Below are 25,496 nucleotides of genomic sequence, written 5' to 3'. Positions count from 1 at the left end.
GCCTTGATGGTACCTTCCAGATGTTTCTACTATAGCTCTGATCTCCCTGTTCGTAATGGCCTCACCTTTAGTCTGTGAACTCCATGAGGGAAGATGCCCGTCTGATTCACCCGTTCCCCTAGCACCGGTGCAGGGCCTGGCAGAAAGTTGGAGCTCGGGATGCATTTAGTGGCATTGACGGTGGCAGAGATGATAGCAGTCATGACTGCTGACGTTTGCTGCATTCTCTTATGAGTGGGGTCCCCTGTGAAGTGCATCAACGCCCTCACTTAATCCTCGTCACAACCCTGTAAGGAAGGGATGCTCTCAGCCTTGCTTCACAGGTGAGGAAACCAAGGCTCAGAGAGGTGAAAGGCTTCTTAAGGAAACAGCCAGGATGTGCCGAAGCTGGGATGTGTCCAGGATCTTTTTACCATTCAGGCCTTTGCTCAAATGTCCCCTCTTAAGAGGGACCTTGTTACATTTTCTTCCAGCACCCCACCCTCAGCCCCCAATCTCTCTCTGTTACATCCCCCCACTTTCTTTCCATTACATCCTCCCACTTACTGGCTTTTGTAGCCCTCACTGCAGCCTGCAGTGATTTGTTTGGGTGCTTATGGGCATGCACATTTACTTATTTGTTTGGGTGCTTGTGGGCTGCACATTTTAGTGTTAGATGCTGACGAATTGCCATCTGTGGCGGCTGTTTTTACTAAGAGGCCATGAGAGAGCCTGTGCCCCTGGCCAATGTGCAACGTTAATAGTCATATTCATTGACTTGCTTTGGATTTCTTGGATTACATATATGTCTGGGCATTTTTTCCCATGTTGGATGGGCATTTGGGTTTTCTCTTCTGTCAGTTGCCTGCTCATATCTGTCTTAAATCTGGTTCCCTAGAAGTGGAGCATGAAGTGGGGATTCTTGGGCATGTGATTTATTGAAGAGTGCTCTTTGGGAAAAAAAGTAGCAAGGGAGAGAGGAAAGCAGGTTAGGGTAAGGGGAAAAAGCAGAGCAATATGTGGTCCCAGATAAAGTCTAGTTTTGGGGGCTCTGGAGGATAAAGCACACCACAGAGTTGTCCTGCCTTTAGGCCAGGGGGCCAGCCTTTTTAACCCTAATATCAGTCAGTCTTTGGCTGTGGGCTGTCCCTCAAGGGATGTGGGGCATGATCTCTCAGGTGCAAGGCTCCTGTCATTGAGGACAATTTCCCATCAAGGGGGAGGCTGTGAGTTGCTAGTGGCCTACACTCACGGCAATGCCCAGGGAGCGGAATCTGGGCAAAGCAACTCAAGTGTCTACTGTCCACCTCTTGAAATGTTCAGAACATCTTGCTTTTCACATTGAGTTCACTTGATTCAGGCACATCTCCAGGATTCTGATTGGTCATAATTCATGGGAAACTTACAAGACCAACTATAGTCCCTGATGCCGCAGTTGACCATGAGCCATAACTGATGCTCATAATCTCTCATCTCCCACCCTTTTCTCAATTGCCCTAATCCTCAGCCCTTCTGCTGGTGCAGGTGGCCTGTCTGTTCTGAGGAATCTGAGCCCCTGGTGACCATGGCCTCATCAAGCCATGGGTATTGTACTTGCCCCTTCAGAGTTAAAACTGGGCATGGGATTGCAAGAGTTGTCCCAGAAAGTGTCCTGAGTTTCAAACAAAGTCTTCCCTTTCCCCAGTTGCCTACCTGCTCATGATGATCAGGGTTAATTATCCCTGCCATCAAGAGAGCTCCTTTCTCTGGCTGCTGGCCTAGTTGGCACCAAGATCCCAAAGCTGCTCCCGGACATTTGTAGCTTTAAGTTTAGTGAGATCCTTACTATGTTCCCTAGAGAAAGCATCCCCTGCATGGGAACCAAGACCTCTAGACCCACAGAGCCAGAAATTCTGGGAATGGAAAATACAAATTCCCCAAGTGTGTCCCTGGGAGTGATGGTGAACGGGGCCACTCCTACCTGCGTCCCTTGATTTCTGGACCAGTGCATTCTACCTATTAAGTGTCTAGCACCATGTAGGGTCTAAGATGTAAGCCACATCCTGAAGGATAGTGTCCACAGCAGCCCGAGCCTCCAAGGTGGCTTCCAATGAGCCCTGCCTCCTGGTGTTTGTACTCTTTTGTAGCTTCCTTCCACCTCTACCAGATGTGGTCTGTGTGGCCAATGAAATAGGGAGGAAGGGATGGTGTGCTGTTTCTGAGGTTAGCATATAAGGACCATGGCTTCTTGGGTTCTCTCTCTTGCTTGCTCTGGGGGCAGCCAGCTGTCACAATGTGAGGACAACTCAGAGAGTTCTATGGAAAGGCCCACATGGCGAGGATCTGAGGTTTCCAGCCAGTGGCCAGCTGGGAACTGAGGCCTGCCAACAACCACATGGTGAGCTTGGGAGCAGAGCCTCCCGGTAAAGCCTTCAAATGACTACCTCTTCAGACAACTCCTTGGCTGCAGCTTCAGGAGAAACTCTGAGCCAGAACCACCCAGTCAAGCTTTACCACATTCGTGACCCAAGGAAAGCATAAGGTAGGACATATTTGTTACTTTAAAGTGCTAAGTTTAGGAGCGATTTCTTAGGCAGGAATAGACAGTGCCCCACTCTTGCAGGGTATCATCTCCAGGCTGGTGCCCCAGCTGTGTTGACCCTACATCACTTTATCAGGCTGGCAGCTGCTGAACAAGGTTGTTGCTGAAAAGGGGGCTCATCGGTCTGAGGATATATGGGAGCTTAGGTCAGTGAATTGGGGCCTTTCTGAGCTCTCTTATGATGGTGTTTGCTGAGGCTCAGTCAGCAGGAAAAGTCAGACCATCCCCATAATATGTCACTCCTAGTCAGGATGAATTTCTGCCCTTTCCGGTACAGAAGGGGTCCTGTGTAACCAACTTGCCATCACGTGGGTTGTTGGTCTCCTGAAGGGTGGGACCACCCCAGGGGCTCTGTATTGGGCTCTGCTGTTGACAGGCCAGACATTCAGTGGCGGTTTCTAGATCGACCCTGATGTCCCTAACCGTGAATCTCGTTTCTTCTGGGTCCCTTACTAAACAACTAAGCTGTTTGCTTCTGCCCATGAGTCTATAAATATTTTTACCTTTGACCTTTTTGCTTTCTCAGCATGGATGACCAAGTGCACAGCCTGAAGCATTGCCCACTGGGAGGGTTTCCCCTCCTTGCTGCCTTTCAGGGTCATTCCTGGGTGGAGCTATGGTAAAATAGCTTCCATTTTTGGTTTATCTAACATACTGAGCTGACTTATCCATGGACCAAGCTCAGGCTTTTTCCTCCTCCATTATCTGGTCTCAGGGAATGCCTCATGGGGCTGTAGGTGTGAGCTGAGAGAGGTTTCAGTGCAGCGCTAGCAGGTGACTTGGGGATCTGGGCCCTCTAGCCATGCAGTTCACCTATATTCTATGGACTTTCTTGAAACCAAACCTGATGTACCACTTCTATCTGGTGATGATGGATTGCTACTGGGCCTGCCTGATCTTATGACTTGGTGGTTAGGACAGTACCTAGTTCATGATCGGCAATTTTGGCCTCATAGTCACTTGATGTCCTATTGATAGGTGTTCCTTCTCTCCTAGGGCCCAGTAGCAAGCCAGGAGCTGTTTCACTAATGATGCATAGTTCTCTGCTGCAGATAGCACAGTCTTCTCCATGACCCCCTCACTGGCTTGCCAGAGACTCCACATGGCATCTTTGTGTCCCACAGGTACCTGTGTACCAGGGGATCAGCCTGATCTTATGACTTGAGCAACTGAACTTCAGACTGGAGCAGCTGCAGAACCGTTTATTGCTCCAGGGTCCACCAAAACTAGTTGCCTTCTGTATCACTTAATGAATGAACTTGTTCCTTACTTTGGAGGGGATATCCTGGAATGTGTCCCATCTTTGGACCTCTCAAAACTTCACCAACATCTCAGGCTTATGAATCCTTTTAGGGTTTATCTCCCACTATCTGGCCAGGTGATGATGTCAAGGTGTCTTGACAACTTGCAACTTTCTGCTCATTGCATTAGATTAATAATGCCTTGTTCTATTGAATGTCCACACAGTCTGGTTCCCTTGGTACTAGACAGAGAGCAGGGGGATCAATTTATCTTGGGGTAAGAACGTGACTGTATACTGTCATCTCTCACGTGGACTGATGATCCTCCTTCCCCTGGGTATTAAAAAGAATTTTCAAGATCAATGGCTGCATATCATTGCTCAAGACTGTGTTAAACTGCTTTAAGAAAGGTACCACGTCTGGCATAGCAGCTTGCACACTGCTACATGGTGAAGTTTGTGGTAGACCATTGTTATCTGCCATGACTCATTTTGTTTTTTCCAGGGGCAAGGCAGGTGATTAATTGGAGATCTAATGGGGACTACCATTCCTGCACCTTTAAGTCATTAAGAGTGGCACTAATATCTGCTTTCCACCCCATCCCCCTGGGACATCATATGATTTTTGAGATTTTATCTTGGCCGAGGAGGGTGTCATTTCAGGGACATCCACTTGGTCCTTCCTTCTACAATGACTTCTGCTTCACAGGCCAAGGAACCGACTGGTAAGTGTGTCCTTTCTGACCATATATTCAGGAATCAGGGAATGAGCACAGTGCTTCCACTATGAGACGTGTATCAGTTAGAGTTCTCTCGGGAAACGGAACCAACAAGAGATATCTATAAATGTAAGATTTATAAAAGTGTCTCATGCAGCTGTGGGGATGCCCGAGTCCAAATTCCATAGGGCAGGCAGCAAACTGGCAACTCTGATGAAGGGGTTCGATGAACTCCTCAGGAAACGCTTCGCTGGCTAGCCGAAGAAGAAGTGAAGGTCCTCTCTCTTTTGCCCTTAAAAGTCTTCACCTGATTGGATTAAATCCAGCTGATTGCGTTCTCTCATTGCGGAAGACACACCCTTCATTGATGTAATCAGTCACGGGTGCAGGCAATTGACTGATGATTTAATAAACCAGCCTTCTGGTTTAGTAACCAGCCACAAATGTCCTTGCAGTAACGGTTAGGCCAGTTTGCTTGACCGGACACCTGGGTACCGTCACCTGGCCAGGTTGACATATGAACTTAACTATCACGGCCAGGACTTCATTTATTATTCTCTAATTCTGAGTTTTGTACAATCTAAAAATTACAGAAAAGTTGTGGTATCGTACGATTGCTGACACATACCTGATCACTCCTGAATACTTTAGTGTGCATCTTCTACAAGCAAGTACATTCTCCTACATAGCCAAAAAAATAATCAAAATTGAGTAATGATGCATTACTACCATTTTATCTTCAAAGCCTATTCAAATTGTACCAGTTGTCCCAATAATGTCCTTTATGGAAAAGGATTGAAGTTTCTTTCATCTGGAGCAGTTCCTCAGTCTTTCTTTGACTTTCATGAACTTGAACCTCTTGAAGATTATAGGCCAGTTCTTTTGTATACTGTCCCTCAGTTTGGATTTGTCTTCTGTTTTCTCATAATTAGATTCAGGTTATGCATCATCCTTGAGCACTTCCTTACTTTCTGGCATAAAACATTCCAGGCTCACCTTTTTTTTTTCTTTTAATTTTATTGTGGTAACATATATATATAATATAAATGCTTCCATTTTAGCCATGTGTAAGTGCACAATTCAGTGGCGTTAGTTACATTTCAGAGTGTTGTGCAACACTGCCACCATCCTTTACCAACACTTTGTCACCATCCCAAACAGATCTGGGCTCATCTTGTAGCTTCCCTGCCTCAGGCCTGGAATTAACCATTTACCCAAGGAGCTCCGGTTCCCTTTAGCGGAGAATGGTAAATATTTAGAAGCTGAGATCTGGGTGCTAGGTGTGTTCAATGTTACTGGGTTGTCGCTGCTTCCAAGCCCTCAAGTGGACAGAGCTAGGAGTATATGTCCATATGTACCTACATGACGCACACACACCTATGTCCATATCCACATCTATACCATCTGTCATACTTAGAGCTCTAATTCCAATCCAAACCCACGGGGTTCATTCTGATTTTTCCCTTTTTATACTTGTAAGTTTTTCCCCAATAGGGAAAAAGCCTGACTCCCATTATCTTTACTGCCTCCATGTATTTGATCAGTCCCCCAGGAAACAGTCAATATTCCATTGCCCCTGCCACTGCCACCCCGTGCCAATGTCCTCTTCACCTACTCAGGCCCTGACACCTTGTGCTGATCGCTGCTGCCGCTTCTCACATCTACTCCCTCCTCACCCACCTTGGGCTTTTACACCAAGCCGGGCCACCAGGCAGGGACCCTCTTTACCCAGCTCAGGCTCTAACACCCCATGTCACCCTCCCACACTGTGGCCACGCGGACATGCGGATGCTTTCCTCACTGTTCCGGTTTGCTAATGCCACCGTTTTGCAAAATAACAGACATGGATTGGCTTTTATAAAGGGGGTTTATTTGGTTACACAGTTACAGTCTTAAGGCCATAAAGTGTCGAGGTAACACCTCAGCTATCGGGTACCTTCACTGAAGGATGGCCAATGGTGTCCAGAAAACCTCTGTTAGCTGGGAAGGCACATGGCTGGCATCTGCTCCAAAGTTCTGGTTTCAAAATGGCTTTCTCCCAGGACATTTCTCTCTAGGCATCTGGGGGTGTTCTTAGCTTCTCTCAGGCAAACTCTGGACTAGCAAAAGTCTACTTTCAATGGCCGTCTCCAAAACGTCTCTCTAAGCTGCAGCACTGAGTTCCTTCTGTTTATGGCTCCAGTGATTAAATTAAGACCCATGTTGAATGGGCAGGGACAACATGTCCATGGAAATAATCCAATCAAAGGCATTACCCACAGTTGGGTGGGTCATATCTCCATGGAAACAACCCAATCCAAAGATTCCAACCCTATCAACACTAATACGTCTGTCCCCACAAGATTGCACCAAAGAACATGGTGTTTTGGGGGACATAATACATCCAAACCAGCACACTCACTTTGCTAACTGTCCTTATACCATTTCTTAAAGGGTCTGTCCTTTGTTAATTGATTTGAGATGCTACCTTTATTATAAACTAAGTTCCCATAAATTCATGGGCCTGTTTCTGGAAGTGCTAGCCTGCTCTGTTGACCAGTTTAATTACTATAGCTTTTATAATATATCCTATTTTCTGGTAGGGCAATTCCCCCTTTTTCTGTTCTCCTGTTTCAAAATCGTATTAGTTGATTCCTCCTATCTTTGCCCTTCTCTATGAATTTTAGAACTGGCTTGTCCTGAATTATCTTATTAATATTTTATAGAGTTTAAACATTAATCTAGGAAGATTTTGCATCTTGGTGTCCTCATGGCTGGGCCCAGAGTTGATGCTAATCAGAGTTTGTTAAGTGATGATAATTAAAGCAATGGGCATAGGGGAGAAGAGGAAGCCAGTGATGCTCTCCTCTGTCTCCCTGTGGACCCCAGACTCAGGCATGCCCTGAGGCCCAGGCCCCGTCACCAGCTTCTCCTCCTAGACTGTGCCCAAAGCAATGGACCCCAATGCCCCACCATGACCTTTGCACTAGGTGCTGCCATGCTTCCGGGGTACACTCCCACAACGCGCAGATGAGGGTGACTTAGAGCGACTCTGGAAATGGATCCCAAATATGGGAATTAGCAGCACCTCAGTGTTTGAGGATGTGTGTGGAATTTGGGAGTCTGAGTTAAAACCTACCATGGTCAGAGGGAATGAGAAGGAAAGAAAAAGTTCACCTGCTTTCCACAACCTTACCTGAGGTAACAAGATATTCTTGGTACCTAAAAGTGGATGCTTAATAAATAGTTCCCTTTGTGGCACATCTCTGTTTCTTGGAGGCAGTAGAACACAGCAGAAGTTGCAAGTGCAAATACTTTGAGGGTAGGGCTACCAGATAAAATGTAGGATGTCCAGTTACACTTGCATTTCAGATAAACAAGGAATAATTTTTAGTATAGGTATGTTCCATGCAATATTTAGGATATACTCTCACTAAAAAATTATTCATTGTTGATCTGAAATTAAAATTTAATTGGTATCTGTCCTAGTTTGCTAATGCAGCAATCGGGTACCTTCACCGGAGGAAGGCCAATGGTGTCTGGAAAACCTCTGTTAGCTAGGAAGGCAGCCGGCATCTGCTCCAAAGCTCTGGCCTCAAAATGGCTTTCTCCCAGGACGTTCCTCTCTAGCAAGCTTGCTCCTCTTCAGAACATCACTCCCAGCTGCACTCACTGAGCTTTCTCTCTCTCAGTCAGTTCATTTATATGGCTCCACTGATCAAGGCCCACCCCGAATGGGCGGGGCCACACCTCCATGGGAACATCTCATCAAAATTATTACCCACAGCTGAGTGGGGCACATTCCAAGCAAAACTAACCAGCACCAAAAACGTCTGTCCAACAAGACCACAAAGATAATGGCATTTGGGGGACACGATACATTCAAACCGGCACAGTATCTTGTATTTTTATTGGTAAATTTGGCAACCCTACTGTGCTGGTTTGTATATATTATGTCCCTCAGAAAAAGTCATATTCTTTAATGCATTCTTATAGGGGCAGACATATTAGTGTTGATTAAGTTGGAACCTTTGGATTAGGTTGTGTCCATGGAGATGTGACCCACCCAACTGTAGGTGATAACTCTGATTGGATAATTTCTGTGGCGGTGTGGCCTGCCCAGTCAGCGTGGGCCTTGATTGGTTCACCGGAGCTCTATAAAAGCTCAGACAGAAGGAGCTCACAGCTAGCTGTAGCCCAGACAGACATTTTGAAGATGCCATTGGAAGCTGATGCAGACATTTTGGAGAACGCCATTTTGAAACGCAACCTGGGAGCAAGCAGATGCCAGCCACGTGCCTTCCCAGCTAACAGAGGTTTTCCGAATGCCAACAGCCTTTCTCCAGTGAAGGTGTCCTTTGTTGATGGACACTTTATGGCCTTAAGACTGTAAATGTGTAACCAAATAAACCCCCTTTCATAAAAAGCTAACCCACTTCTGGTGTTTTGCATTCCTGCAGCGTCAGCAAACCAGAACACCTACTTTAGGGGCCAAGTATTTAATAGTGTAAGACAACTTGGTGTGATGAGCTTTAGGGCAAATTGAAGAGTGCATTTATCATTAGTCTCTAACTGGAGAACAGTCAGCACTCAAAGCAAAAATAAAAAACAATGCACCAAACTTTTTTCCAAGCTCATGAGTTTGCAACCCCCTGCAAAGAGCTGACTGCTAGGATTTGGACCCTGGGCCCACTACTCACAAGCTCTATGACATTGGACCATCAAGTGTTCATCTCTGTGAGGATTAAATGAGCTCCTGCATTTAAAGGGCTTAGTGGGGCGCTGGGCCTGCAGTTACTGCTACGTGAAGATTAGTTGTGAGTTCACAGCTGAGAAGTTTGTATGCAACAGCGCTTTCTAGAGGTCACGGGACATAATGTGTGAGAGCCGGAGCTGAGGTTAGGGTCCTGCAGTGGTCTTGGCTGGAGGGAATCCCAGTAGCCAGGCTGGTCAGGCTTTGGAGAGAAGGTCTCTGAGCACCCCAGACTCCAGTCATGCAAGATCAGCTCCACGATTTTTGCCACATCTCAGCTACCGATACCTTTATTTATTTAATATTCTCCTTTAAACTGTCTCCCTATTTTTAAAGAAACTGATTATGAAGGAAACTTTGCATCATTATTTTAAATTAAAAGCCCCAGCATCAACTCCCAGACCACGAAGTAGATACAAGTGAAACGGAGAAAGGCTGTTAGATTTTCTTGGATGAGGTGGTGAGAAGACGTCTTCCAGCCCTGCCTGGTTTTCTCTTTGTGTTAAAAGAGAGAGAGCAGAGACTTTACCAAAGTAGTAGACAGGCCAGTGCCCACCTGAGACTTTCTTCTTGCTGCAATCAGAAGAAGGAAAAAAGAATTAAAAAGGGAATAAATACATTTCCTCTTTGTGATTCAAAGCGATTTCATGCTTTGTCAGGTGTCCGCCTGGAGAATCTCACACAGCAGGAGGACTGTCTACACTCCAGGAAACACTGACAAGGTGTGGGGAGACTGAGATCACTCCCGGAGACCTCTCGGGGGTTCTGGGGTTCTCATTTCCACTCGACTAGAATATTCCTGCTTTTATCTTTTTATCTGGTTTGAATGTAGTGTGAAGAAAAAATTGCTATTAAACAAGTGGACAATCAAAACAACAACAATGCAAAACCAAAACAGAGACTGCAGCCATTTCCATCTTTGAGGGAGACTGAAGTATTTATCTAAGGAGAAAAACCTCATTTCTTTAAGAAAACATGCTCCCGGGCCTTTGGCCATTGGAGGCCATGCCCTGGGTAATGTCTGGAATGGAGAGGGGTGTGGTGGTTTAAAAATATGTTCACAATTGCTTTGATGTCTTTATTGAAAGGTAGAGCCCAATTCTCCTCCCTTTGGGTATGGGATGGACTGATGACTTGTTTTTAAAGAATAGAAAATGGCAAAAGGGCTGGTGAGTGACTTCTGAGACTCGGTCCTAAAAGGTATCACAGCTTCCCTCTTCCTCTCTTGACTCTCCTCCTTTGGGCAGGGTAGCTGCCATAGCGTGGGGACCGGCGGCAAGGAACCGAGACCCTAGCCATCTTGGAGATGGGGATGACATCTTCAAGCCCTGGAAGATGCAGACTGGGCAACATCTCGACTGCAACCTCATGAGATGCTCTGAGCCAGAACCACTCAGCTAAGCTTTCCCTGTATTCCTGAGCCACAGAAACTGGGAGGTGATCAGTGTTTGTTGTTCTAACTCACTAGAGTTTTAGGGTAATTTGTTATTGGCAATTGATAACTTTTTTCTTCCTTAAATTCCGTCCTTGTATTAGTTGTCTATTACTGCATAACAAATGCATCTACCAAGGAGCAGCACCCCTCCCCCGTACCCCTGTGTCTTTGAATTTGGAGGCTTGGAATTGGAGAAACACGAACATGGATTCCAGTTTGCATTTGTTTCTCCCTCACATCACATCCATCTTCACTTCCTATCTGTCTCTCCTGCTGACTTCAGGCTCCAGCACCAGATGCAAAAACAGCTGCATAAAGAAACCATTTCACCAGCTCCCACAATTGTGAGAGGTCAAACCCCCACAATATGTCCCTTGCTGTATATACCACTCTTGGTGGTTCTGAGCTGATCGAGCCCTGACTGACACTGACATGCATTCACTCTTGTGTCCCTCTCTTTCTGGATCCTGTGGATCTGCACTGGAGTCAATGCTTCTTTCTAGAAAGATTTTGAAGCAACTCAGGGCAGCAACATTTCTTGAGCATCTACCATGTGACAGGCTTCTTGCACACACTTTTGTGTTCACAATAATGCTGCATGTGGTACCATTATGTCTTGTTTTCCCCCAAAAAATGTGCCCAAGTCTTTTCTAAGCATGAGCCCAGCCCTGGGCTTATGCACACAGCTCCACACATGTGTAAGGCCTTCCAGATTCCCAGGAATATGTCGGATTTTCAAAGCCCACATGGACATCTCATTTCCCAGCTCTTCCTTTTAAGCTTTTCATTTGGCCCTATTGCTGGCCCCAACTTTCAGCAACTGCCTCAGGTGGCTGCAATGTTAAAAAATTGCCTCTGATCATTTTTGACAAATGCCTCTGGGGAAAAGGCTGAGATCTGAATCAGGTCAAACAAAGACAGTCTTGCAGTGTGGGGTCTTCCAGAGAACCACTAGGTAGGTCAAATAAAGACAATTTTCTGGTAATGAGGCTTTGAAGGCACTGCAGTCCCAGTCTGCCCCCTCTGGAGCTTCTGGTTTTCACCATGGTTTTTGGCTGCTCATTTTCCAGGCTACTGCGGAGCTGAAGAGTGGGGGATGGGATTAGGGTAAATTAAAATGCCGTGAGGCTCGCTGTTCTTACTGAGATTCAGCTATTTTTCTTGAATAAACACTCCTAGAGTGGAGCAAGCCTTTGGTTAACTTCCAGACTTCTGAAAAAGTTGCTTCTGACATTTTTTCTTTTTGCCAGATTTTCTGTTGCTTTTATCGAGGAGAGAATTTTCAGAGGGCCATATTCTGCTATTTTTGCTAGTATCTTCTTACAGTGTTTTTTTAAAAATGTGAAAAAGTCACGATTTAAGAGTCATAAATGTGTTTTGATCAACTGGGCCACCCGGCAGACTGTTTTGTATCCAGGGACATCTTATGGGTGTGTGCGTGGAAAGACCCATCAGTGAGCTGGGAGGAGCCAGGGGGACGGGGGAATCGAGTGTCCAGGCATGGGCTGTGGGTGGGCATCTGGGCGGGAGCACAATTAGGCACCCTGGAGAGTGGGCGGCATGTCCAGTGACGATGGTCCCGGGAGCCGTGAGCCTTTGCTTCTCCACCTGGATCCCTGGGGCCTCAGCCGTGGGGAGGCTTTCAGTCCTAATCTAATTCCTGCCTGGAAAGGACACGAAGGCAACTAATGCTTATGTTCTATCAAGCGAAGTGGGGCCCTGATGGCTGGTTTCTTGCCTGAAGGTCTATGTGTGCTTCAGGTCTCTGTCTAGGTAGATGTTCCTAACTGCTTCCCAGAATTCAGTGCCTAATCCAGGGCTCAGTGGCCTTCTACTTTTGGGAGTGTGAAGGATGCTTCCTCTATTACATCTTCACCTGAAGATGCTTGGTGGTTTCCCACAAGAAACCTTACTGCGGTTCTGAACTGCAGGGCTGTCCTCCTTCCGTGATGCCCTGTTGGTTGGGGACAACAGTAGGTGGAGATAGTGGAGGGTCTGGACATGGTGACAGATGACAGGCAGGGGCAGGGAATGGTGCCTCCCTGTTTTGCTTCCCTTTGTATTAGAAATCTTGTCTACATTCACAGTCTCAACTTCCTCACTTCCATTCCTCTCCTTAGTTCCTTAAAATCAGGTTTCTTCCTCCAAAAACTGTGACTCTGTTCTGGGGCATCATTAACCTCTATTTAAAACTCCAGTGACCCTTTCTCCATGCCTGTCTTTCTCAAGCCTTTCAGAAATTCCACTTTGAACCAGGCTGTCCTTCCTTCTACACTTCTTCCGAGCCATCTTTCTCATCCTCTTGCTTAGGGAACAGAAAAGAGGCCAGTAGTGGCTGGACTCGAGTAAGCAGAAGAGGAGTGGAGGATGGCATCTGTCCTCAGCAGCTACTGATGCCTCCCTTGGGGTCTCCCAGGCACCCCCTCACCCATGGCCACTAAAGGTTTTGCTTTCCTGCTAGGATCAACTCTTCCTTCCACATTCCCACTTACCCTTGGGCTCCCCAACCTGAGACATGGATGGAGCCTCTCTCACCCATACCATTCCGGTTCCACCCCCTGAATAGCTCTCAAATCTGTCCTTTCTCTCCTCATGAGGAAACTGGTGTCTTCATTTCTGCCTAGATTCTTGCATCTATCCCCACCCCCACGTCCACCCTTCTAAGGACAAAATAGCAATTGTTCTGAAATCCATGTTCATTTGAACATTTTGTCTTGCTTAAGACCATTAAGATCTACAATGTAAGGGCAAAACACTGTTCTATAGCCCCAGCCTCCCTGGCTAGAGCTCTTTTCAACTTATGAGCCCTGAAGTGATGATGAAACATGACAAGGCACGCAGTGCAGAGAAGAGGGAGTTTATTTGATGAGGAACATGGAATGTAGCACATGCTTGGCTGGCAAGGAGGGGTGCAGGTGCCACAGAGAAAAGGCCTCTTTGGTCCCTAAACTGTGGCCATGTCTTTTTTCAGGACACGAGTCAGCCTCTGTGGACGCTGGGAAGCTGGACAGGGAGTGGGTCAAGCAGCCGAAAAAGGTTCTGTTGGGAGAAGACCTCAGTCAGAAGGGACTCTCGAGGTCACTGGCGCTTATTGATATTGGCCTGCCATCAAACCCACCCTCCAGGTGGAGGGAAGGAGACTGAGACCCTGGGACTAGGGGTCTTGTCTCAGCCACTGGGTAGGCCAGGACTGGAGTCCGGGGGCTCCTTGTGGATGTGTTTGAATAAGCATGTGTCTGTGTGTCCATGTGAACTTGTGTGTGGTGAGTCTGCGTGTGTATGAACGTGTGTGTGAATGTGCACGTGTGACAGTGTGTGCATCTGTGCATCTGTCTGAGTGACCATGTATTTGGGCAATTATGTGTGAGTCTCTGTGTGTATCCATGACCACGTGGGTTCTCTTCGTAGCTGTGTTGCTGTGTCACCCATGTCACTCCACCTCCGAGTTCCTGTGGGCTTCTCTGTGCATATGTGTCTGTGTCTGTCTCTCTCTTTGGCTTTTTTCACCATCCCGTGTCCCCTGATGCCCCCTCCCAGGAGAAGGAAAGCCAGCACCACAACTGCTGGGGGCTTGGGGTGGGGGGTGATCAAATCTTCGTGCCTACCCAATAGCACCCACCAGCTCAGCAGAGGCCGGGCCCCTTGCTGGAAGGCTTAGACCTTGATGACAAATTGCAGTCCAAGGGTCAACATGTCTGGAAAAAAATAAAAAACAGACAAGAGTGATGGCTATAGTGTGAAGGAGACCAGGAGTACCCCACATTCCCGTTGGGCCAGGGGCCAGTGCATGTAAGCTCAGGAGATCCAACCAAGTGCAGGCCTCCAACCAGCTCAGCTGCTGTCAGCGATGGGGCCGATAGGGGAGATGGTTCTATTCCTCAAAATTATCTGGATAATTCAAGGCAACAAACAAACAAACAAACAAACAAACTAAAAGGGGGGAGAACTGAGGCCAGAGGGATGTGGCTGTCCCTTGGTTTGCAGGGACAAAGGTCCCTGGGGGAACCTGCAAAGGGGGAGAGCGGGCTTACAAGTGAGTACTTACTGATGACGTCGTGCACAAGGGTGACATCCAGGTGACTGAGAGTTTCATTGACCAGAGGGCACACCTGACCCAGAGGCAGAGCAGAGAGGGAAGTTAAGCAAAGGCACCTGTCGGGAGACTCTGAGAGCAGCAGCACCCCAACGATGGATTCTTTGGGGGAGATTTTCCGTGATTTTTCTGTGGCTGGAAGTGTTAGATTCTAAGCATTTCCACAGATCTCATCTCCCAATTAGGCAGAGGAGAAACTAAAGCCATGAGAGGGATAGGAAAGTGCCCCAAATCACACACTCTGTGATATGACATCTGTTTCTAACAGGGTGGTATTCTCTGGGAGGGGTGAATTTCTGGTTATAGGGGACACCCAAGCAGAAGCTTGATGACTGCCTGTCTGTGGCCATATAGGGCTGGACTAGGAGCATCTTGGGGCAGGGGCCAACCCATTTCAGTGGTGGTGTGGAAAAGTGCAGGACCTGGCCCAGAGCAGGACCAATCAATGCATTTTGAAGGATGGAAAGAAGAAACATGGACCAATCGATCAACGAACAGATAGATTGATGGATGTAATTTACTTACCAATTGAAAGGCTTGCATCAGCTGGCCCCTGGGGTCTCTTTCAGCCTGAAAAGCTCTAAGAATCAAGGATCAAGAGACTCCCACTTGTGCCCACTTACCCTGCCCTGTACCAGTTCAGGAAGGACTTGATTCAGGATCCCAGTGAGGTTGTCAATAAGGGTTTTCATGGGGAGGGGGAGAAGTCTGAAAGAGAAAAGCCATAGGATGTTGTGGGACTTACAGAGGCCCAGGGCTGACATGGAGAAGTCTTCAGAGGGGTCACTCTGCCCACTTCAGTCTCAGCACTAAGCAATGCAACTGGACCTTGTCCCATCACACCTATGAGCAGGTGAACACAAAGGGGACCCTCCAAGGGGGAATTATGCCCTATGCAATGATGCACACAGTAGGTATGTGTTGAACAAACCCACAGTTCCAGAGCATAGTAGGTGTTCAGTAAGGCTTTGTAGAATTCTTAAATGAATGAAACGTACTTAGTACATAGTTATCATGAAGATTCGATGAGATGATACATATGAAGTATGCTATATGCAATCAGTAACTGTTAGCCATGATGAGAATGACTTGCATACTCTTCATGATTCAGTCTCCCTGTATGACAAGTAACTAAACTAAGTAAGCTGGTTAGGCTCCTTAGTCATTTTACCTCTTCCTGGGTCAAAGCACATTTACCTCTATTATCCTAGTGGATTCTATCAATAACACTATGTGCTTTCATATTATAGATAAGTAAGCTGATGACCCAGAGTTGGGGGTCATTGTCCAAGTTCACGCAGGGAAGCTCTCTATATTTTCTCCACTCCCCACTGAGATACAGGTCTTGAACTCACATCTCTTGTTGCCTAATCCAGCATAAAACTAGTTGGCCTGGCCTAAGAAGGAATAAATGACTCCTTCCCATCCACCTACCTATACATCCAACCATTTGTCTATATGTCTATCCTTCCTTCCAACCATCTAGCTGTCTAATCATCCATCCATCCATCCACCCATCCATCCTTCCTCCCATCCATTTTACCACCCTCTCATCCTCCCACTCACCCATCCTCCCATTGTTCCAATGCTCTAACCACCCTATTAACTCTGGGCAAGAGAAGCTGCCCACTCTGGCCTCACCCATCAAGCAGGGAGATTTTCAGACTGCCAGGGGAGTGGGTGCAGTCACCAAGGACCAGGTGGGACCTTCCCTGCTCATCTTTCACAACTAAGAGTTCTGCAGTGATGTTCAGCTTCACATCCAGTTTCAACACACTTCCAACCAGGGGCCTGCAAAGGAGATGGTTCTGCTTGTATGTGTCCCCAGACTCACCTGATTCCATCTTGCCCACAGCCATACTCATCTTATTTCCCAGTAGGGGAAACCAAGGCTCAAAGGGGTCAAGTGAGGTTCCCAAGGTAATTCAGCATAGCAGCAAAGTTGGAGGCTTGGGTCTGTTAGGTTCCAACACTTCTTTTTTGGCTACCCATGGTCATCAGAGTCTTCCATGGTGAACCATCCTACCACCCCCCTTGGGGGCCCACTCACGTCTTCACATCGACAATCAGGTCCAGTGGAATGGTGACGTAGAGACCGTGACCATCAGGGCTCTGCTCAAGGCCAAGTTCCAGCAGCTGGGCATCAGTGACCTTCACCCTGTCCAAGGAGAAATATCAGCTTCTTTAGCGCCAACCCCACTAGGGCCAGAAACTACCTTTAACTCAACCTCACTGGTCCCAAAGGTGGAGCTACCCAGGCGGGATGGGGGAGACATGAGAGGAGTCTGAAGCAAAAGTCAAATGGGTTCTGAATCACACATCAGTCTTTCCCAACCTTTCCACTGGATCAGATCCTGATACACACATGGCCCGCTCCTCCTTTGAAGTTTATGAAATATTTCAGTATGGGGACCTTATCTGGCTTATATTTGCAACTTGTATGCCCAGCTCAGAATCTTACAAAGAAAGGGATTACTATTCCTTATTTGTTGAATTTATAGATCCATGGGAGAGTGGGTAGACTAATGTGTGGGTGAAAGGAAGGATGAATGGATGAATGGGTGGATAAGTGGATGAGTGGATGAGTGGATGATATATGGCAAGAGGAGTAAACATTAATGGGTAGGAATCTCTCATTCTGCCATGACCTTCGATGATGGTTCAATCAACAATGTTTATCATGGAATTGAAGGAAGGAAAGTCAGGGAGAACAAAGAAAGGGTAGACCTGAGTCTCTTCTCTGAGCCAGCCACTCTTCAGGTGATTTACATCTTTTCCAGTCTTCCCAAGAGTCTCCATTTTACAGATGGAGAAACCAAGCCCAGAGAGAGTGAGTGCCTTGTCCCAGGTCACCCAGGAAGTCCATGGTATATTTGGGAATCAAACCGAAGTCTGTCCTGGGTCAGGGTGGCAAGCAGGTGAGTAGGAATCTTGGAAATTGCTTTGATCTAGCCCTATCAAGGAACTAGGCTTTGCCAGCATCACTGGTGTCAAGTTTCCCCATTACTTATTCCTGCTTAGTGAGCTCTCAGACATCTCACATGACCCATCATATTAGGTCTTCCACAGACTTCACATTGTTCTTAGTCATGCTGCTGATATAATTGAGGAGGGCAACTTACACTTTCTTGCCACTTGTGTTTGAAGAGATTCCACAGGTAGGGAGAACAAAATTACTGTGGTACAGTGGAAAGAGCCTTGGCTTTGGCCTTACGTAGATTAGAGTTAGAATCCTCACTCTGCATCACTCAGTTATGAGAGCATGGGCACCACTCTGGGCCTCAGCTTTCCCATCTGTAAACTGGGGCTCAACCTCAAAGGTTGTCATGAGGATTAGAGATGATGCTGGAGACCCAGGTTGTGCTTCAGAACCAGGGGCAATTAATGATACAAGGGGGCTGGTGGGCCCCTCCAGATTGTGAGAAGGGTCTCAGAACCACATCCTGACCCTATTTTCAGACTGCTCCCCTTTCTCCTCCAGGGCTCTCAGCTCTCCAACTGGGGTTCCCTTGTGGGTGCCAAGGACCTATTTAAGGGCAACTCACTCAGCGAGGCTGTTCAGGACAGGGATCACTGAAGTCACTGTCCCTAGCAGGCCCCCAAGCAGGCCACTGGAAGAGCCTCCTGCAGCTTTCAGGGTGTCCAGGAGTGGAAGGCCTTTGAGGGTGCCCAACAGATCCCCAGAGAGCAAGCCATTGCTGAGAGCTGGAAATGGAAATAAGGATCCCTGGAGACAGATCGTATGATTCCTGATCCTCCGTCCTACCCTCCCAGTTCATCCCTGTCCCCCACTCCCTGTTGGACTGTTGCCCCCTGTCCTCCTGCCCTCCTCCCCTATGACATCTGAAGAGGTTGCTGGTCTCTGACTTACCACTTGTCAAGCTTCCAACGAGATCTGAGGGAACTGAGGGCAAAGCTGGGATCGCAGCCAGAGGCAGAGCTGGGTCCAGGCGCAGAGGCAGGCCGTCAAGCAGGGCTGTGGTCCGGGCCAGCAGCCCGCAGAAGACAAGGAGGCCTCCAACTTGAAACATCGCCTCTCCTGGTGTCTGCAGTGAGAATGATAGTGTAATGTGGCACAGAGATCAGAGTCTATCCAGATCTCAGGAATCTATCTGTCCACCTGGGAGGGGGGTGGTGCGCCCCAGAACTCCAGGTAGTGAATAGTAATAGCTGACATGGTTGAGCATCTCTCTGTGCCAGCGGCCAGGCTGAGTGCTTTCCACTCAGTATCTGATTTAATCTTTGTCACACCCCTCAGATGTGGGCCCTTGTCACCTGCATTGCACAGATGAGGAAACTGAGCTCGGTTCCTACAAATTCGCGAATACACAATGGAGAGAGGATTTGGAGCTAGATCTGTCTGACCCAGAGATTTCTGTTTAAATTCAGGACCACCAGATTTACCCTCCAATCAGACTTGCTTGAGATGGCTTGAATCACTGCCCCTAGTTCCTGCTCTTCAGACAAAGCAAATTAAGAAGCTTAAACATGCTAGTGGCTGAGAAACTGTAAAGTCCTTTGAACTGGGTCCAGACAGCATCAGTTTGTGGAAGTGCCCACGAGTCACAGATCATCAGAGTTTGCATGGCTGTAACCACCTTCTCATCCAGACCTGTGTTGGGGAAGCCCTGGAGCCATCCAAAGCCTTCATTGCATATGGGGACCAGGGTACCAGAGAGGGATAGTGGTTTTCCCAAGGCCACACAGCAAATCAGTGGCAGAGCTGTGGCTAAGGGCAGGTCTCCTAACTCTCCTCTCATCCCACATACAAACGGCCACACATAACACAGTATCTTTCTACATCTTTCTCTTCTCTCCCAAGATGACCTGGATGAATTATCGGGGCAACCCCTGAGATTTGGATGCTTTTTGAACCAGCCCTCTCCCAGATACCATTAATCCTCTTACAGGCTTATTTGGCAGCCAGAAAAGGTGTCAAAAGCCAGAGCTGATACCTATACTTTGGAGTTGACTGTTTTGGCAAAATTCCACCAATTGGCTGATTCAGCCAAAGCCCTGTCATTGTTGTGGTGCCCTGGAATTAGAAGGTCTTTTTGGTCCAAAGAGCCAGCTGGGGCCTCTCTGGGGAGGTAAATCTTGATCAGAGGCTCTGAATCTCTTTTGGACAACAGACCCTTTAAGAATCCTATGGAAGCTAAGGAGCCCTAATCCCAGAAAAAGGCATCAAAATGTACAAAGCTGGGTGGATAATTTTAGGAGCTTCATGAATGATCTGAATTCCCATTGACAACCTCAAGTTAAAACTCTTGCCTTAGAGATTTTGATGTAGCACTCCAGGAGAGGGTTCTAACCTGGAAAATCCTATTGCTGTCAAATTGCCTCCTGCAGAACATTTCTATATCAATGTTTTCAGTCTCTTGGAAAAGCAATGACTGGCCATCCCCCAACCTGCAAATCATCAAAAAGGAGTCATGCTTCTCTGGAAAGGCCCCCGGTGAGGGACCCATGTGCAGTCTGCCGGGCAGCCAGGAGCTCTGGCATCCCTGCTGCCCAGGCAGTGAGGGGAGAGGAGCAGGTAGGTCTCACCTGGGCTCCTTGGTGGCCTGACAGCAGTCCTGGTCCTCTCTTCCCTTTCCTGCTTGTTTTTGCCTAAGAGGCAGACTATTTATAGCGTTGGAATCAGGAAACGTTTGATCAGATGATGGATGTCTAGATAATTCAGAATTCTGCAATCTGGTGGTGACTTTCAGGGTTCTCCAAAGTAAATAATTGCCAATCACATTAGCAGGTGGGACAGCTAAGCTACTTGATTGTCAAATTAAACAGAAAAATTTGAGATGGGGATGTTACTCAAGACTTCATGGTTTTATGAAGAGGGCTGAGGCTGGGGACCCATGCTCTAGGGTGGCCTGGAGGATATTGTCGGGAACACCCGGGGGCAGCCACAGCCAGGAAGTCCCTCAGTCTCAAATCTGGGCCCCTTTCCATTCGTGGTCTGATTCTTTTCTCCAACCAGAGGACTCTTGTTTCCAAAGTGTCACAAAGAGTAAAACTGCATCGGACTTCCTAACATCCAGGGCAGGGGTCTCCCATTTTCTAAGCCCCTATTGCATGACAGTCACATGCCAGGGGCTGCATGTCCCCACAACAACTCTGGGAGGGAGGGGTTACTGCTCCCCAATTACAGAGGAGGAAACCGAGACTTGCCTAAGCACACGGATGTGGTGGAGTCAGAACTCAGTTCGCTAGATAGTGGTAACAGTGACAAGAGGGCCAACGACCAACACTTGCTGAGCCCTCTCACTGGGCCGCACCCCGTGTTGCTCATGCAGCATCGTGTGGATGCTCACAACACACGTGAGGTCGGAATGAGCACTGCCTCTGGCGAGGAGGAAACTGAGGCTCAGAGGGCAAGGTGAGCTGGAGTGGAGCCCAAGCATTCCTGCCCCAGTCCTTCTCTTCAAAACTGTGCCAAGGGACAGAGATGCTTCCACACTCACCCACCATCTCACTTTCCCTCTTCCGTGAATTTCATGCTCTCTTGCTTCCCATGTGTGTGTCCTGGAGAATTCTCTCCAGGTTCCCAGGCCTGAGGGGTTCTCCATCCCGGTCTCTACCTTTACCCCTTCTTCTACTATCCCCAACGTGAAGGACAGGGCATCTGTCCTACCACTTAGGCCTTTGGAGTCTATTATACAGATGAAAAAACTCAGGCAGAGAGGCCACGGTCTTGGGCCGATGAGAGCAGACCTCGCCCTGCAAAACCTAACACTTTATAAGCAAAAGAGGAGACAGGAGGAGGAAACGCACATTTATTGAGCACCTACTGTGTGCCAGGTGCTTTCCATATTTGAACCTCACCTTTGACAGGAGTGGTTGGTATTATTGTCCCTGCAAGTCAGATGAGGAGACCGAGGTTCAGAGAGGGGTGACTACTTTCCAAGGACACACAGCGAGTAAGTGATGCAGTCAGAATTCACCCCGTGTCTGTCTGACTTTTCTATAATCAGAGAGCCACGCTGCCTTCCCCTCATGCCGGGTCTTGGCTGGGCATCCAAGGAGCCCAGGCAGCAGCTCTTTTGGACCCAATTTTCCATTCAAGGTGCTTTCTGGACTCTTCCCACCCTTGTATGTGGTCAGCCATCCTCAAAAAGTGACCCACTTTTTGTTATCTTGGTAACAACTCTTGTGGGTTGTGGGGAAACTGAGGCAGGTAAGTCGAGGAACCGATCAAGTTTGTGCAGCCAGTTAGTGTACAGTCTACATCTCCTGGCTTTATATCAGGCAGCTGTGTGTGCATTGTGGCAGAAAGAGGATAGATTTGGGAATAGAGAGCCCTGGTGCAAATCCCTGACCCTGGACAAGATGTTCCGATCCTCCGAACTTCATCTTCTTCATCTATAAAATGGACAGGATAACACCCACCTTGCAGGGTTATTGGGGGATAGTTTGGGGAGTGAGGACAAATCTCAGTTCATGAACTCAGATGTCCATACATTTTTCTTTCTTATTCATATAGTTTACTTTAATTATCATTTCAGGTGCCATTTCATTGGATAATGGAAACCACCCCATTTTCCCTGGGGTTTCACTACTGTTCCACAGGGCTTCATTTGTGCCAAGGCATTCTAAGCGGGCTGCCCCGTCCCTGTTGTTGATTGGAAATTCAGGGACATCCATGTGTCCTCTGCTTCCCAGATCACCGAGAGGCCAACCTTCCCTCCTGTCTGAAAGGCCCCTTGGGATTTTGCATTTACTTTCTCCTCCCGGGTTAGGCATGCACAATTGTTCTGCTGTTCCTACATTCTTTGGGCCTCCTGCAGGACCGTGGGGAAGCTGCCCAGCCTGTCCACCTAGACTTGCAGTTAACCGTCTCTCCCTGGAGTCTCTTGTCACCTCTCCTGGCTCTGGGAAGGAACATGGGCACAAATGCCTGTTCTTGAATTTTGCACATCTGCTTGGGTTTCTGTAGCCCTCCTTCCCTGCCAGGGTTGGTTTCGTAGCAAGGGCATGAGAACCCGTCACAACTACGGTCTCTTCAGTTTCTCTTGGACTCTCATAAGCCACCAGCCCAACACGGGGAAATTGTTCTAGTCTCGAGGTCAGGAAGCCTTGCTTTGACTCACTATATATTTGTTAGTCTCAAAGTCTCCTGTGCTCTGAGTTTGGAAACAAAAAAAAAAGGTTTAGAAAAATTATTTTTAAAATTAACATACAGTAAAGTTGACTTTTTTCTTTTGGTGTACAGTTCTGTGAATTTTAACACATTTATAGTTTTAGGTAGGCACCAGAATAATCAGGATACAGAACAGTTCCACTGCCCCCAAAACTCCCTCGTGCTACCCCTTTGCAGTCGCACCCTCCCCCCACCATAACCCTTGACAACCACTGATGTGTTTTCTATCACCATAGTTTTTCCAAAAGCCTTTTTCCGGCTGCTGCTGAAATTGCTCTGCCTTGAAACCACAGGGGCTGTGTCCTACCAGCCTGAGTAGGGGGAGGGCTGCAGGGTACCAGGAAACACGGGAAAGACACGCTGGTAACATGCCAAGACATTGTTTTCCCACTTTGGTGACATCTGTAGCTTCCCAATGTGTTTCTCAGAAACTGTGGGTGGTGCCGTTTTCTTTCTTGGTATCAGATTGTGATTGTTTTTGGGAGCTATTCTGCTGTCCTTTTGTGAATTGAGGTCCATTTTTAAAGGGCAGTGTTGGCTTCACTTTTCAAGGGGGTTCCAACCTACGTAAGGTCTGTTTTCCAGAACTTGGGAGTGGGATGCTGGCTCTGTTCCCTGGGAACAAGGTTAGATCACAGGCTGAGTTTAAGGGGGGGGTCCTCAAATGGGCTTGGGAACCCCAATGGCTTTTTTAGGGGGCACAGGACAAAGAGAGCTCACAGAGAGCTAGGCACCCCCACTTTTCTGAGAAAACATTTTCTGGAGCAGGGTTTGCTTAAGGCAAGTTTCACTTGCATTGGAGATTTATCTTCTCAACTGCACTTAGCGTGTACAGTAATAATAACAATAACTTTTTACGGAACACTAGAGCTTTTACACCATTTCTAACAGTCCTGTAGAGAAACTGAGGCTCAGGGAGGGCAGTGACCTGCCCAGCGTCACCTCAGCTTGGAGGAGGTGAAGCCAGACTTTCGTTCGGAGCTGTCTGGCATCAGCGTCTTCACTCCAAGAGCAAGTTTGCATCACAGAGTCTTTGGTTCAGAAAGCACCCGCCCATCTTCACTGGAGCCCTCCTCTGCGAAATCACGGCCCTGAGTTCCAAACCCGGCCCAGCGGCTTCCCAGCTGGAGGGCTCTGGGCAAGCTGCTTCCCCTCTTTGAGCCTCAGTTTCCTTACTTGTAACATGGGGCTGACAACACCCACCTCCCAGGGCTGTGGAGGGGGTGAAGTGGGAAGGAGGTGTCTCTCCCAGTCCAGCCCGGGACAGGGTCAGTGCTTGGCAGTTACAAGGCCCAGATGGACAGGACGCACAGCAGGATTCTGGGCATAATTTAGGGCTGTCTTTCTGCTTAAACCACCCCTGACCCTGACCCTAATAGAGGTACATATTCAGCAAGCCCTTCCCAGAGAAAACACTACGCGACTATGGCTGTTAACCCTAAAAATGAACAACAACAACAACAACAACAACAACAACAAAAACCTCTAGAATGCGAAAAACCTAAGGAGACCCTCTCAAGGAAGCCCCCGACCGGCCCCAGGGGGGTTCACGAGGAAGGCTGCACCTTGAGAACAGGTGACTCCCTGCAAGATGGGGCCCAGCCCTCTGGCCTCTGGTGTTTGCTCTTTGAATCAGGAGCAAGAAAAATCCTCACAAACTCAGGGCTGTCAAGAGGAATCATCTGCGTGAGCACAGGGGTTTAAGGTTGCAAATCCCCCGTGAAGCATTTCAGATTAGGGAGCTTCTGTTGAAAGATGGAGACCCGAGGCTCTCCTGCTCTACTCTTGTGTCTGAACTGTTGACATTTCCTTGTTTGAGCTTGCCAGCCCAGCAGAACACAGATTTCGTTACTTTGCCCTCAAGTGTGTGGGGGGTGGGAGGAGATTTAGAAAGGAAGAGAAGGGAGGCTGGCGGCTGGCTGTTCTTGTGGTTAAGATTGTGGGCTCTGGGGTCTGGCAGGCTTGACTTGGCCATTTCCTTGCTGTGTGACCTTGGGCCAGTGGCTTTCTCTCTCTGAGTCTCTGCTGCTTCGTGTGTAAAATGAGGGAGTTTTGTAGCTCACGGGGTTGCTGTGAGTTGATGAGGTTGGAGCACCAAGCTTGGCACATAACACCTGCTTCTTATGTGTGTGCTAGCATTATTGTTATTGCCCCTTGATTTCTCATATGCTTTCTTTGCCCTTGGATGGAGGAGGGTTGGAATCGATATTTAATAACTGAATAGTCAATCATCGAGTACATAACAATTGATTAAGTGCCATTTAATAAGCATTTCCCATGGGCCTGGAACCTGGTAGACCTATTGCATATGTTTTTGTATATACTCACAGACATTCTGCAAGGTAAATATTTTTAATTTTCTTTTTTAAAATGTTTGCTAAATATAATATACAAAAGAAAATTATACATATGTGAATAATAACTCAGTGAATTTTCACAAACTGCACACCCCGCACCCCCACAACTAGCATCCAGATTAAGAAACAGAATGTTACCAGCTCTCCAGAAGCCCCTCCAGAGCCCCTCACAGTCATTCTCTCTCTCTCTCTCTCTCACACACACACACACACACACACTGCA

General features: G+C 47.7%; 1 protein-coding gene across 3 annotated transcripts; it reads right to left on the bottom strand.

Moving 5' to 3' along the window:
- Positions 1-13,527: 13,527 nt before the first annotated feature.
- On the bottom strand, positions 13,528-20,444 carry BPIFA1 (BPI fold containing family A member 1). 3 transcript variants are annotated; one of them, XM_037811742.1, is made up of 10 exons: positions 20,327-20,354; positions 20,092-20,188; positions 18,651-18,825; positions 18,325-18,484; positions 16,830-16,937; positions 16,421-16,570; positions 15,403-15,487; positions 14,732-14,795; positions 14,292-14,381; positions 13,528-13,725 (listed from the first exon to the last, which is right to left on the bottom strand). In XM_037811742.1, exons 2-9 carry the CDS (start codon positions 20,131-20,133, stop codon positions 14,341-14,343), a joined length of 825 nt encoding a protein of 274 aa, XP_037667670.1. In that variant the 5' UTR covers positions 20,134-20,188; positions 20,327-20,354; the 3' UTR covers positions 13,528-13,725; positions 14,292-14,340. The 3 variants fall into 3 exon arrangements, with proteins under 3 accessions (XP_037667670.1, XP_037667669.1, XP_037667671.1); XM_037811741.1 differs by having other exon boundaries at positions 14,306-14,381; positions 20,327-20,352; XM_037811743.1 differs by lacking the exon at positions 20,092-20,188 and having other exon boundaries at positions 14,306-14,381; positions 20,327-20,444.
- Positions 20,445-25,496: the final 5,052 nt, after the last annotated feature.

The sequence above is a fragment of the Choloepus didactylus genome, chromosome 19, assembly GCF_015220235.1.
Source record: "Choloepus didactylus isolate mChoDid1 chromosome 19, mChoDid1.pri, whole genome shotgun sequence".
Taxonomy (NCBI): domain Eukaryota; kingdom Metazoa; phylum Chordata; class Mammalia; order Pilosa; family Megalonychidae; genus Choloepus; species Choloepus didactylus.
This window is presented reverse-complemented; position numbering and strand designations above follow the sequence as displayed.

Coding starts and splice junctions, on each gene's coding strand:
- BPIFA1 (XM_037811742.1), bottom strand. CDS start 20,133: ATGTTCTGCAGGAGGCAATTTGACAGCAATAGGATTTTCCAG. Junction 18,485..18,650: donor CGTTGGAAGCTTGACAAGTG/GTAAGTCAGAGA, acceptor TTCCATTTCCAG/CTCTCAGCAATGGCTTGCTC. Junction 14,796..15,402: donor CTGAACTGGTACAGGGCAGG/GTAAGTGGGCAC, acceptor CCTCTGGGTCAG/GTGTGCCCTCTGGTCAATGA.